The sequence below is a fragment of the Varanus komodoensis genome, unplaced genomic scaffold (genome assembly GCF_004798865.1).
Source record: "Varanus komodoensis strain SLA01 unplaced genomic scaffold, ASM479886v1 scaffold1, whole genome shotgun sequence".
NCBI lineage: Eukaryota > Metazoa > Chordata > Lepidosauria > Squamata > Varanidae > Varanus > Varanus komodoensis.
Window position 1 is genome coordinate 48,485,652 of NW_025335268.1, and position 14,760 is coordinate 48,500,411.

General features: G+C 39.8%; 1 protein-coding gene across 10 annotated transcripts in view; it reads right to left on the bottom strand.

Annotated features, from left to right (window-relative positions):
- Positions 1–14,760, bottom strand: part of LAMA2 (laminin subunit alpha 2) — a 475,192-nt gene that overhangs the window by 156,553 nt on the left and 303,879 nt on the right. For all 10 annotated transcript variants that reach the window (XR_006414199.1, XM_044424782.1, XM_044424799.1 and 7 more), the window contains 3 exons: positions 11,188–11,368; positions 4,402–4,538; positions 482–718 (listed from right to left, as the gene is read on the bottom strand). Coding sequence is in view for 9 of the 10 variants with exons in the window: in XM_044424782.1 (XP_044280717.1) it covers positions 482–718; positions 4,402–4,538; positions 11,188–11,368 (555 nt within the window). In the remaining variant the exon portion in view is untranslated. The remainder of the gene's footprint in view (positions 1–481; positions 719–4,401; positions 4,539–11,187; positions 11,369–14,760) is intronic.

Consider the following 14,760-nt stretch of genomic DNA (forward strand, 5'->3'; position numbering starts at 1 on the left):
AAGAAAGGTACATAAAGTAACCCCGCTATTACCAAGGATTGCTGTTTTACTTTATTCATCCCTTAAACACATAAAAGAAAGCAGAAGTATAAAAGAGTTCAGGATCTGTTATTTCAGAATAACTGATGCCATAAACTACGTCGCAAAATAGGCAGCCAAATCTCCTCATCCACCCAGAAGTAAGATCAGTGGAAGTAAGTGTCAATAGGTTTACAACATCCTTTACCAAGTTGGTGCCCTATATATGTTTGGACTAAGTCCAAAACACAGGAAGGCTTCACAATCATGTGGCATTTATTTAACTTAAATATATCTAAAATAATGGGACTCGCATCTAAAGGAATCAGGATGTGGATGTTTGAACTGGGCAGAGATAGATATTATTAGTTCGTCTATAACTGTCTACTGTTTGAGCTAAATAAAGGGAGGACTAGACAGAAAAACAAGGCAGTATCCATGTTGCGTAATCATCCTTTCTTACCTTACACTTGCACTGTCCTGCAGGATCAGTACATGAACACTTTCCTGTTTCTAACTCACAAGTGCTTGGCTCAGTCCCTGCTACCAGACATTCACAGGGGTTGCAGTTTGGGTGGCCGTGATAGCCCAGCCGGCATTCATCACATTTATTGCCGGAGAATTCTGGACGGCACAAGCAGCAGCCAATATCTGGGTCACACTGCAGACTCAGTGATCCAACGATGCTGCAGTCACAGGCCTACATGAGAAAGGGGATTCGAAAGACATATGTTTACACTTCTAGTGTCTTCTAATCAGTCTGCAAACTTCAAGCAAGGGACAACAGTCTTTTCAAGAATGACTGAAAGAATGTGGTCCAGTGTCAACAGGACAAACAACCAGTTTGTGTATCTTCTGTTCCTGAAAAAGGTAAACATACGGTGAAATGAAATGTGTTAATCTTGCCTCCTTTCCTTCATCATCTTTTGGAACTTGTAAGTCTGAAGAGGAGAGCTTCCCCTGTTCTTGGAGACTCTCCATGCAAGCCAGAAGATCAATTTCCAGTATTCTAGCTCATGAGTACAAGAGACTCTCCTCTTCAGACTAACACCCTCCATGAGTAGAGATTAATGGACATGACAGAAGACTGGTGGGGCTGGAGTGGTCCTTTTTGTCAGATTTTGTCATCTATATTCAGATACAGAATACCTGAACAGGCCTTCTATATGTCTGTCTATCTACATAGAAACGAGGTTTGCTTCTGGATATTTTTACCATGTGGTCCTTGTGTTTGTCTTTTGATTTCAAGTAACTGTTGTTGTGTGAGAACTGTGAAAATGGATTATTGCAATACTGCTGCCAAGGAAGAGTCCCTGCAGAGAAGAGGAAAATAAGGCAATGGTATGGCCTATGGGATCCATCTTTATATAGGCAATGTGCCCAAACAGGGAGAGAAGGTGCTGAAATAAATAAATGAATACATTTTAACTGTATAAAGAATGGTCATTTTTCCATATGCAACTGGATAGGTATAGGTGCCTTCCACCATTCCTATATTAATTAATTTATGTTGTATGCAAGGAACTTGGATGAGCCAACCCAAACTAAAAGAAAATAATAATCCCTCTGTCATCAAGTAGAAACAGTGGCTAAAAGTGGAGAGGTACAGAGTACAAGTCAAGCATTACTGAGTGCTGGCAAAACATGCTATGCTTTTTAATAGCCAAGCTGAGAATGCTGGGGGAGGGGACGTCATGTTATTTAGCTTCCACACTGCTCACAAGAAATAGTAAAGGAAATGTTATGCATACAAGTAAAGAAACTGGATGATTACTAACTGATTACTAAGGTAAGGGGCAAAAACATCAGGTATAGATTCTTAAAAGTAAGCAAAATTCACAGGGCCTCCAACTTGTAGTATACTGGAACTATAATTAAATTCCATCAGTGAATCAGTAGGAACTCTTTGTGGGGAAGCTTTTGCATCAAATAACATAAATAATAAAACAATGGCCTTGGAAATCCCGCACATTTCTTCCTGATATGGAAACTTTGCCTAGCTTATGGAGAAGCTATTAAAATGCTTGCTAGTCAGCATCCAAATACTAGTTCTGTATTTCTATGCCGAACTTTCCTTTTCAATTTTCAGTGAAGATACATCTCACATCAGCGGTGATCCTAAGCTAGGAGCACTTAGATATGGTGAAGGAAGATTGTAGATGACTGAAGTATTTAAAGTGGGTTGAGTTTTCCTTGGTTCATGTTTGCCATTACTTTAAATTGAAGAGGAAAATGCTTGCATTAGTAGAAATTAATAAATCAATGCAGTAATAAAAATGCAGTTGTGCTGGAGCAGTTTTGAAAAAGAACTTCATTATTCACATCAAGATCCCATCACAGGGGCCTCCGGCAACACCTCGGGTTGATTTTGAATGAGCGGATCCATAGCTCAATTGGTTCCACTCCTATGGTAGCCAAAAGCTGGACTAGATGTAGCTGGAACAGCTAACAGTTAAGAACTGCCTGGCAGGCAGCTGTGAGGTCTAAGAATTAAAAGCTACTTGGACCAGGGAGCCTGCAGAGTGAGTAATGCCAGAGGATAATGTCTACTGGGCAAATTGTTCGCCATATGCGAAGTAAATTACAGTCAAATGTAATGTTTGTTTTGCAAGGAGGCAGCGTCATGCAATATTCCCTTGCCAGTGAGTTATGATGGGCCCTGAAATTGGCTCCACTAAAAGCTCAAGTGGAGAGGGGGCAATCACACCTTGCCTTAGAGAAATTAGTTGCAATGCGTTAAAAGGGGAGACTTGGCTGACATATCATTATTAATTTAGAGAGTGCTGCAGCAGCTGCCATAGTAATGCACTCATATAATAGACAAGGCGAGGATAGATAGGAGAGATCCCAGAGCTGAAGCAAGGGGCTTCACCCCTATTAAGCAGGTTTGCAGAAGCCTAGTGATCTGTGTGCTGTGGAAAGGCTGAGGTTTTGTGAGAGATGCTTTACAGCTCCAAAAGAAAATAAATTATGCTGCATTAATTAACTAGTCTGAGTAACTACCACCAAACAGCTTTTAAAAGAGAACATTGTGGCATTGGATGGCTTGCATTCAGGTAATCTATATGGAAGAAAACCACAGCGATATTAAATTAAGCCCTTTAAAATGCTATTAATTATCACTTGGTGCAGGACTTACAGTATTCACTGATTACTGTTTTGACCCATATTCGTTTTCAGTGCATCTCTAAAACAAGGTCATGCTTATTCCTACTGCAATAAGAGGACGCATACGTGAATGTCAGTATGGCAAAGGTGGGAACCTATAACAGAATAGGGAACTAGGACATAGGTGGAAGGTAAGCTACGACCAAATCTAGCAACAAGGATTCTCACTGTGAATACATGTAAATTTGGTTTAACAGACCACCTGGCAGAAGACACGAAAGCCACAATTAACTTAAGGAACTCATTACCACAAAATGTAGTGATGAACTGTAACTTAAACTGGAAAATGCATGCAAGAGAAAGAGATCAAACATGTCACTACTCTGAGGTCAATTTTCCTCAACCTGCTGCCCTTCAAATGTTTTGCATTTCAATTCTTGCAGACCCAGCATTAAAAGGCAATGGTAAGGAATGTTTGGTGTTCAAAACATCTGGAAGATTCCAGGTTGCAGGAAGGTGCCCTATGCAATGGATTTCTCATGTTTATTTATCATACTTGTAAGAACCTTTCTCCTTGCAGATCAGGATAGGATTCATGGTGATCACTTCACTTTGTTCACACAACTACTCTGTGAGGGATGTTGTTGAGCAGCACATTTCATATTATGTATGAGATCTGTGATTAATCGCCTGATGTCTTCTCTTTTTGAGAAATGCTGCCACATTTCATTGTGAAATTAAGCTCACATTTTACTCCCAGAGGCTTGTCCTGAGTCTATAAATCTTGCAACTCACATCTGGCTTCCATTTTTAATTACAAAATTGTGATATCAAATGAATTCCTAATACTGCCCATAAATAGGAAACACTGGGGCCACTGAATGAGACACTCAGACACTACTAACAATTAGACTGAAATAGCGCAAGGAACAAAAAAAGCATAGTCAAACACAGTAGAAGATGTCTGAGTTATCTTTAGGTTCACTTTGCCTTAGTTCTGTAAAAAGGATAAACTATGTCTGAATTCAGGCAGATTTCGTTCTTCTGACTTCAGTATATAACTGCTGAAATAAGGTGCCATTCAAACACTATCTGCCCCAAGACACAATTCTTGTTCCCATACAGCTTATCTAGTCACCTGGATCAATGCCAACCCTCACAAAAGAAAACTCTACGACTGTTTAGAAAACTACTGTTGCATTTTGGTTCCTCACAGGAGCAGTTTACTCACGGAAGGTGAAGAAACACACACAGAGAAAATATAGATTGACTCACCTTGCACCCGCTGATAATGTCATGACCCCAGTGATTTGGTGCACATTTATCACACTTCTTTCCTACAGTATTGGGAGGGCAGATGCAACGGCCAGTGTGTGGATCACAATTATTTCCAAGATGAGCACACTCACAAGCTTCACGTGGGGAAGAAACAAGAGAAAGCGAGAAGCTAAACCATCTTTTGAAACACAAAGCACAGCACTTATTACAGATGATGACTGTTTACATCATGATCTTCACAGTACCTACTTGTTCCCAGTGTGTATCCAGCCATGTTCTGGAGGAACAATAAAGGAGCCACAGGCTCAACTGGAGCTGACCCAGAAGTAAGGACAAAAGAGGTAGGTCTGCGACCAGATTGCAAAGACGATTCTATTATGTGCTCACATCTTCACTTATCACGTCTAGCAGAAGGTAGCCCAACTCAGCTCATCAGCTGCCTGGGAAAACACACTGGCAGCCTACTCTTGGGGGTCCGTTTGTGCTCTTGCTTAGAACAAATGCAACATGGAAGGCTTTACTATATTCTAACATATGCCAAGGCTCCAATCTTATACTCACTTAAACTTGGGACTAAGTTAGTCATATTTAATAATACTTCTAAGTAGACATCATAAATTTCCACTGTGAATTGATGCTGACAAAACAGGCAATTTTTGCTAGATTATGTCATTATGGTATTTATTTCACATTTGTCTGCTCTTAAATTTTCCCCAGTAGGCAAATTATCAATTGGTGGGAAGGGAAAATGAGATCACACTGGAAGAGGGATGTAGGAGGAAGAAGATCTGCCAGTACCCATATCCAGAACCTGGCATGCTTGCATTGCACCATTCCAGCCCCTCTCCTACTGCAGGACACATGGTGTGAATGGTGGAATGGTGTGATTGCACTCAAGCCCTGCTCTTGGGCTTCTCATAGGCATTTGGTTGGCAACTGTGGGGACAGGGCTAATTAGACCTTCTGGCTAGTTAAACATTTCAACTGATCGAGCAGTGTCCCTTCTTTTGATCTTAATTTCTTAAACGCACTGGATGCATTTGACTTTTCTCAATATGTCCTTTAAATGGTCATTAACTGTCAAGACCAATATGCTGTTACAAAGCTCCAACCACTGTAAAACAATTTACTGGAAGATGAAATACCCAGAACTCACGAAAACTAGGAACTTTTGGTATCTCTTGCATCTGTTTCCTTTCAAATGTCAATACATTGTCTTTTCAGCTCTTTTGTTAGACACTCTCTCTATTTATGCACACTTACATGCACACATCTGTAACATTCATTATCCAGACATTTATTTTAATCAGATTAATTGCAGAGCTACAACGACACCAGCCCCACTTTGAGTGTAAGGGGCATGTTTTCTTTGCAAGGTATAAAAATGAACAATTAGAGGGAAATTGTCCTATCCAGAGCTTGGACTTCCTTATGTTGTATTTCTGCACAACCAACACTAGGACAAGAGGGCTGATGCTGTCATCTCAAATGGAAATTATCAGCACTAGAATGAAACTGGGTGGGGGATAGGAACGCCTGAATGTGGGGGCCTTCTTTTCTTCCTCCCAAAGTGGAAACAGATGTCAAAGCTGACAGCACTGCCCATCTGTTTGGCAGAGAAAGGGAAAATAATCCACGTGTACATCAGCAGGCATACAGCCCATTGCTGGATGAAAACATTTTTGGATCAGGGCCAGTATGTTTTCTACACTTCATTTTCTCATATTCATCACTTGTGCCAGTACTTACAGTACTACTGAGTTATTTAGTTCCAACTGTTGTTGCTATATTATTATTATTATTATTATTATTATTATTATTATTATTACTACTACTAAGCTAGAAAGCCTTCTAGACTTCACTCTTTCTCTCAGTGTTCTTTTAAATGCCTTGTTTTAAAATAGAATGGATTTGCCAATACATTTCTCAAATTAAATATTTGCCCAAATCCTGTATTCGCACTGTGCACACAGCTGCTAGGTCAGTTCTTACATGTGCAGGGTCAAGGAATGCCCTGCAAATACAACCCAGAGCATGAGCACATGCATTTGTGTGCGCATACGCGCATGTACTCACACACAACACCAAAGAAGATGGAAGCCCGAGCATATGAGAGCACCCAAATTTCTGATCACAGTTGCTTCTACTCCAAAAATCCAATCATTTTTATCTTTTGCTTTTGCCAGTGATATCTTACCCTTTTCTTTTTGTGTGTGCAGAAGGACAATTTAAGATGAAAATGTAACTCATCATTCATTTCTATCACTTTATCATGTGAAAATCTGGCATTTTAGAGCAAGGAAGATGGGCAAAATCTAGTCATCCTGGGAACACATCTATTGCAGAAAGGTTTCACAAAAGACTATGGCTTTCCAAACCTGCAAATGTTGCAAAAATGGCAAATCACAGAGATCATTCACTGTGTGCTTTTTCCATCCCCATTTGTGCTAAGAGCCTTAAGACTACAGTTACCATTTGTTTTTCATTTCAAGTTTTCTCTTCAGTGATTCCAAGCAGTGACCTCTTAACTCTTACGAAGTGCTGACATGTTTAAACTTTCATACAACAATAAACATGCCATTATAGATCCACTCTTTTTGCACAGGGACACAATCGTACAGAGTCATGGTTCTGAATATAACCTACAGAAAACTTAAGTTATATTCATCTGCAGAAGAAGTTTGCTTCTTGGCTAGTTTAGGGATGGAATGGATGGAAGCTATCGTGAATGGCTTCAGGATTCTGCCATGTTTGGATAGACCAGGGGACTATCCTCAAACTTTTTTAACAGGGGGCCAGTTGAAAGGTGCCGGCAATGGGTGCAGGCCGCCTCCGAGTGAGTCTAAAACAATCTCCTTGTGAGCAAGCTGCCGCTGGGCATGCACACTGCAAGGTGTAGGCTTGCTCGCAAGGAGATCCTTTTCTCCGAGTGAGTGCAAGACTGTGTCCGCATAAGCAAGCCCCCGCCTCGCCACGCGCATGCACATGCGCACCGCGAGTCCAAAACCTCTATGGCGGGCTGAATCTGGCCCACAGGCCATAGTTTGAGGACCCACGGGTTAGACTATTAAGAGGGCACTGCTCAGTGTTACACCATAAGTGACATGATAGGGTAGCTGGTTCAGTTCCTGGCATCTCTAGTAAAGACTTTGAGTAGCAAGGTTGATAAAGGCCTCTTTGCCTGACACATTTGGAGACCTGCAGACAGTACCATACAAAAGAGGCCACTAATCTGATTTAGACTGCAGCCGTATAGAATCATCAGAGAGTGACTTCTCCTGAGCACAAAGGAGCTTAATTTTGAACATACCTACACAGAATTATTTAAGAAGGCTACAAGCATATACACCCCACTGAATATAACAGGACTTATTTCACAATGTGTAGAATTCAGTTATAAATAGGAATGGATGACCCAATCTCTTTGTCCAGTGTGTGCCAGGTTCTAGATGAATCATAAAGCTGTTACATTCTATTTCTGCATTAAAGTGTGGTTTGTGCCAAACTGAACAAAAATCTATTTTACATTCCCCAACATTTCTAAGCATATTTTTCCTAAATATATGCATTTCTAAATGTATATTATTCTAAAAGTTGTGTTTGCTACTTTTTTCTAGCCAGGGGTTGCATCACAGATTTGGTAAACTGAAATCTGACCTGGGAGGTGTGGATCAGGTCAGCTTCAATTTGTAACTCACAGGGATGCAATTTCTTAAGCATCTCTAGCTTTAAAGGAGCCTGGGACATAGGTCAGAGCTGTGTGTATATAACAAATAAATTACATATACACAGAAAGAAACAATCATATTTTATATGTAGGAAGTGTGAATATCTTGCACCAAACATGGGAATATGAGTTTCTGGCTTTATATGTATAATAAAGATTAGCTTATTTGAATTGCTGAAGGGAAGAACATTCACACTGACATAGGAAGGTTTGGATCCATCACATACTATATAGAAATATAAGCAGAGCAGAATAATTGCATTATTTGAATACTGTGAATGGCAAACAAAATAAAACTCTTCCCAAATAGGCTTTATCTTATCCTTTTCATTTCTAAGTTCATTTCTTGTCAAATTGGTTCTTCCACAATTTCCCTTCATAACTCATTCTGTTAACAATTATTCCTTAAACCAAGAAGTCTGTTCTCCTAATGATATAGGTCATATTTATTTCACAGCTACCATGAAGATGAATGACTTTTACAGAGACATGGATTTGGGTGCCCAAAAATATATATTAAATGTTCCTTTGGTGCCCAAGTGGGAAAACAGCTTTGATTTTCTTCTAAACCACAGCAATATCTACAAAATTTAAATAACACAGGGGAAGAACCCACAATTGTGGAATTTAGGAGGCTTCTTCTGTGCTGTGAATCCTTCTCCAATTTCTAGGTTTTGCAGCTGTGGGGATAAGCTGATTGGCTAATGCTCAATGCTCTCATTAGAAGGGAGGGAAATGTTCAATGATCTTTCTCCTATGGAACCATGGTGTTATTTGAGCTTTGCTAGTGGTTACATAGGGAAGTGGAGAAATGTAGACTTGCCATCCCCTCCATTTTTCGGCTCACCATACTCAAAGGTTAAATCAGTGGACTATCATCTTTCCTAACCAAGGACCCACTGCTAATTTCATAAAACCATGCACGCATGGACACACACACATGTGTGCACACAGGGAGGCCACTTTAAATTATCTTATATACAATTCTCTCTCTCAGTCTTCTCATTCTCTTCTGTCCACAAACATTATGTGGCTATTATGCTGCTTTTTTCCTTTGGGATCCCAACCAAGACTGAAACTGTATACAAACTGAGAGGTATATCTCTGCATCCTGAATAATGTGGGGAGAATACAGAGTTTTACTTTGGGGATTTTGTTGTGTTGCTGATATATATTTATGAGGAAAAGGGAGGAAAGCTGGCACAATCCACCTTACATATGATTTTCTTCAGTGCAGTTGGACCATCAGTTCAAGATGAGTGAGTTAAAAGATAATGCCAGAGTGCAGGACTGCCCCTCTTTCACAAAGAAAAGAAGAAGCCTGAAGAACAGAATGGTGTGGAAGGAGAATAAACACTGTATGGAAGACGGAATGAACAGCCATGCTTCCTTTCCTTTCCTTTCCTTTCCTTTCCTTTCCTTTCCTTTCCTTTGTAAAGGACCTCATCATTAGTTTGACATCCAAGCCCAATGACCCAAACTGGCCTCACCTAGAAATTAGGGTTGCCAAATCTTTTGCTGATAAGTTTATGTAAATGATGTAACAGTTTAAAAATGGTCTTCAAACAGCTGAGGAATGGTGAGTTACTTTCATATGACAATTTCCCATACTTGCCCATTTTAGTTGAAAATTTCCATGTCTGACACATCCGCTTCATCAGGAAAAACTTTAGTGCATTTATGTGGAGGATCTACCAGAAGAATGGATTCTCTTTTCTCCCTGAAGCTCTTCTAACCTCAAAGCTGCACTTCTGTGGAGTATTTTGCAGTGATGCAAACTTATGTTCAACATAATCTAACCAAAATCCCATTCATGTCAATGGAACAACTCTAAGTAGGAGAGTTACTTATAACTCTAAGTGGAGTTCTATCCAAGGGATTTTCATTGGATATAATCTCCTTGTGATTGGCTTAGATCTAGTATCAAAGGACAACTCCTTCCATCTACTTCTCAGCTTCCTTGTGTGACTGTATACATCCATTTATAGGCTTTCATCTTTCAGAGTATGAAGCAATAAAGTAATTGAGATTTCCTCTCTGATGTGCTAAGTGGAAACAGAAGAGCAATGGCTGTTTTTGAAATGCAGTATACCCATTTGTAAACATGCACTTTTGCAAGCACAACTTGATTGTGCTACATTAACCTGTAGGTAGTTTCAAAATGATCTCTTTTTGATATTGCAACAGCTGTCAATATATTAAAAGGAAAACTGCAACCTCATCCAGAACAGTGTAGCCTTAGCTGACAATCTTCATATTTCAAGTACTGCTTCTCCTGTATGACCTTGCAAAACTACACCCCTGTTAATATCTTCTTGGGGGGCCTTTCAGGACCTAAGAAAGAAAATCTGTGGGAAGTTCTAGATTATAGAACTTGTCACTGGAAGATGTCTACCCTCCGTTTCAGAAAGAAAATAAAAACATGTATAAAAACATGCCTTTGGACATTCATCACTCTTGCTGTCTAGTGGGTGAAATCCTGTTGTGTCTGTCCAATTATGGAACAACATTTACCAGAAGAATTGATTTGCCATCCCCACCCCTTGAAGCTCCTCTAACCACAAAGCTGCTTTGGAGGATTGGAAACTGGAGAAGGAAAGAATAGGGATGGTTCACTGAAGAAGCAAAAATCCACTCTGATATAGCCAAATATAGGCTTTAATACTGACTTTTCTTTTTAGCAAAGGGTTTTATTTTGACATTGAAAAATATTACTATGGTGGCATTGAGAATTTGGAAAAGCTACCTAAAAATTATCTTATTGAATAGATATGAATAAAATAAGAATGACCCTGTGGAAAAATATCTTCCCCTGGAGTTAAATCTCAAAGAAACATAACGTTATTGGTATTTTATTTGTGTAAGCCATCCTGAGGCTCTCACAAAGGACGGAATACAAATATCTTAAATAAATAAATAAATAAATAAATAAATAAAGCCCTCAGTTATTTCCATTATGAGCAACTTGTTGTGCTGATCATGGAAAACGACTCCCAACACACATAATATAAAAGAAAATTCCTCAGCTATGAAATGAAACATGATTCTATACATACGGGTGCATCCTCCTTCTTCAAAGCCATAAAATCCATGAGCGCAGCGGTCACACTTCTTTCCTCCAACACCTGGTTGGCAATGACATTGTCCAGTCTCATCACAGTCAAAAGATTTGGATCCAAACGAATTACAGTGGCAAGGAACACAGCCTCTGGATGACTGTACACCAAAGGTTCCAGGCTGTCACAGCAGACAGAGGAAAATCATTTAGCAGAAGTAAAAACAGAAGCAAGTACGAAAGAAAGTGGCAATGTTTGAGCAGAAAGAAATTTTAAAGGGATAAAGGGATAAGGACAAGCCAGGGATGAGTTCATTTCTTGCTATTTTAGGGGGTTAAATGACATGTAAGGCCAACACTGCCATATCTAGTTGCAGGCAAATGCTTTCAAGGAATTCATGCTTATATTTCTAAAAACATTTAATACGTTTTTAGAGTTTTGTACATGACCTCTGAATTGCATGATAAAATGCTGAAATGTGAGATAAGAAGGAACCCAAATTTGACCTTTGCAAGCTCCAAAAGTAATTAGAAATCTGATTCAATAAACTTCATTAAATATTTAGCATAATGTAAGAACATGCATTTTAAATTCTGAATGTGTTTAAAATGAGAAAAGCCTTGTAATAGAATGCTGAGCAACCCTTGAAACTCCATGAGGATTTGGACCTAGCACAACAGCGACCAAATGTCCACAGGGGACAACACAGCCTCTGTCCTGCCTGATGGATGAGGGCTTGCCCACTGCACTATAAGCTAAGGTCTTCCACGGACTTTCCATGCTATGGAGACCAGCAGTGCCCAGTCTAAATGAGAATAAATGAGTCTGCACACCCAGGATATTCCACAAGCCCTCCTCTTTTGGGACACCAATCATTCTGCCACTTAATGTTTCAGAATCATGACCGCAATGCTGCAGCTCGAGCAGATTTGCAGGTCGGAGAGATCAGCTAGTATAGATCAGCCATGAGTCACTAAAATAGTCCAAAATGAAACTGTGACAGTATCTCCAACTCCAAATTCCTCAAGAATGTCAGACTCAGAAGTTCTGTTGAGGATACTGCTCACTTCACTGCTAATGCATACAACCTCAGAGTGTGCCTGTGGAATCCCTGCTTGGGGTTTAACAACTGGATGGGTCTGGTCTAAATTCAGCCCCCAGAGGAACTGCTCAGTTTCCCCATTGTTACTTCAGAAGTTTGTTGTATCCTAACGTGGAAGTGGGCTAATTTGGGACAGGAGGTTATGGCTTTGATCTGCCAGTCCTGGCAACATCCAATACAGCATAGGCACTAATATACATTATGCTGTGCTAAAATAAATTTCCTGTAAGGCAACATGAACAGTGCCAGCTAACAGGACAGGTTTCCCAGGGAATCCCACTGCACCAGCTAACACTTTTGCTGCTGTGGTAATGGCCCCTTTTGCTGGCACAATGAGAGGAGAACTTCCACTCATGCAATGAAATCCTAGGGTGTAATTAAATGTGAAGCTGTGTTAGAATTTTTTTCAAGATGCAAAAGAAGAAAACAGAGGCAAAGAATGAACACAGAGTAAGTACATCAACAGCTAGTCACTGTAACTTCGTGAGCTTGTTTGCACAATCAAAATAAGCCACCATGGCTTACTTAAATTGTAGCACCTTCCAGGCTTGTGAAGGACACAAAGTGAATAATCATCACCAGGTGCAGTTTGTCATTATCATATGAACTCAGGAAAATGACTCTCCAACAACGAAAGGGCTGTCACAGTATTATTGGAAGGTTGTTCACCATTACTAGGCCATGCTAACCAGGTTTAGGTGACACAACAAGCTACACCAGATTATGCAAATTGCCTTGGTATGTGTGCTGATTTAAATATGCAATAGTGGCTTAAATTACCATGGTTTTGTTTTGTTTTTTTTTTGATCATCAAACTGGCTCAGTGAAGTTGACTACAGATGGCATGCAAATATACTCCAAAGAAAGGGGAATAATAAATTGTATTTAGAAAGCTAAAAGGTAGAAGATGAATGCCCTTTTAAATTAAAATTATTTGCCCAAGCCATGATTCTGTGAAGGATTTTTGTCAGTGTCTGTAGTACACTTAGGACACTAACATTGAATTCAACTTAAACTATATTTTAATCATTGTTTTCTTATAAAAATTGAGATCAACACATTAAAAGTGATGTGTTTGCTGTTAAAAAGGTGCTAGATTCAAAAAACTGCACTGCAAATTAAACGAACTCATCCTTAATAAGGTCCATCATCACCACCATGCCATTCCATGCAGTACACCGCCTTCAAATAAGGGAGGGGAAATGAAAATAGGATAGATATCAGCCATTGTAAACACCAGGGGGCGCTGCCCCTAGGCTTAGGTTGTTCTAACGTTTTTCTATGGATTATGGTATAATTGCATGAAGAGTACATGTACATGCTTGTTATTGGATAGTGTTTGAAGACAGCCTCTGCCATGGAATCCAGTGTTCACCCTGGCTTCTTGCTAGTGGTACACTGACATTTTGAACTCCATTGAAAACATCATGTGGAGGAACAGATAAATTTGTCAGCCAACTCACAACCCCCTCCATGGAGGAAGCCATTCCAATTAGCATGCATAAATGTACCGATCCGTGTACAGTGAATTGAAATACTATGGAGTTGCTTGACAATACTATGGAGTTGCTTGAGGGATTCAGGAAACCAGAATAATCTGGGTAATGCTATTATCCAAGTTCTGATGTAGCATGAGACACTAATACTCGTGCTGCATTCCATTGTGTGAGAAGGACATGCAAGTCTGTAAAGGAGCAGAACCACTTGCTTCTTGATCAGGACAGGTTAGCAAAGCTCCTTTTTGTGAAGTTCATTCAGTATTTCTGTTCATTTCCAGTTGCTTTCATACATTTCTGAGAGCCAGCATGGTGTAGTGGACTGGTCCCCCTTGAGCTATGAAGCTCGCTAATTCACTTTGGGCCAGTCATTGATTCTCAAGCTAACCTTCCTGTTGTGAATTTAAGTAGAGAGAAGGATGAAGATTATGTAACCCATAATTATATGGTTCCTTGAAGGAGAAACAGCAGGATGTACATATAACAAGCGAACAAACACAATATCCCCACAGTACTGCTGTGGAGTCCATGGAGGTACACTGCTCATTATTTGTATATCTTAACTACAACGTTTGGGGCTGAAGGGATTGCTCTCTCATAATTTCTTTTCTTTCTTTCCCCAAATGTTTGGATTTTGTAATTAGAATTTTCCAAGATTGTTCCTTTATAATCACCCAAATTCTGATGAATTATAAACCTCCTATGGCCGACTGTTTGTCTACAACAAGGTAGGAAATAGAGAAAGGGTTTTCCCCACCTAAGCCGATTTTTATCTCCCAGATGGGGAAGGACACAAAAGGACTAGGTGAGAGGAGTAAACAAGTATGTCTGCTTAGAAGCAAAAAGTACCTTTTTCAGGAAGGCCCTTGAACACCTTGTGAGAGACATGGGGTAAACGCTGCCAAGTGCCAGAGTTAGTTTTTTTTTTCTTCCCCCGAGTGGAGAAAAACTTGACTTTTCTTTACAAGAATGTAA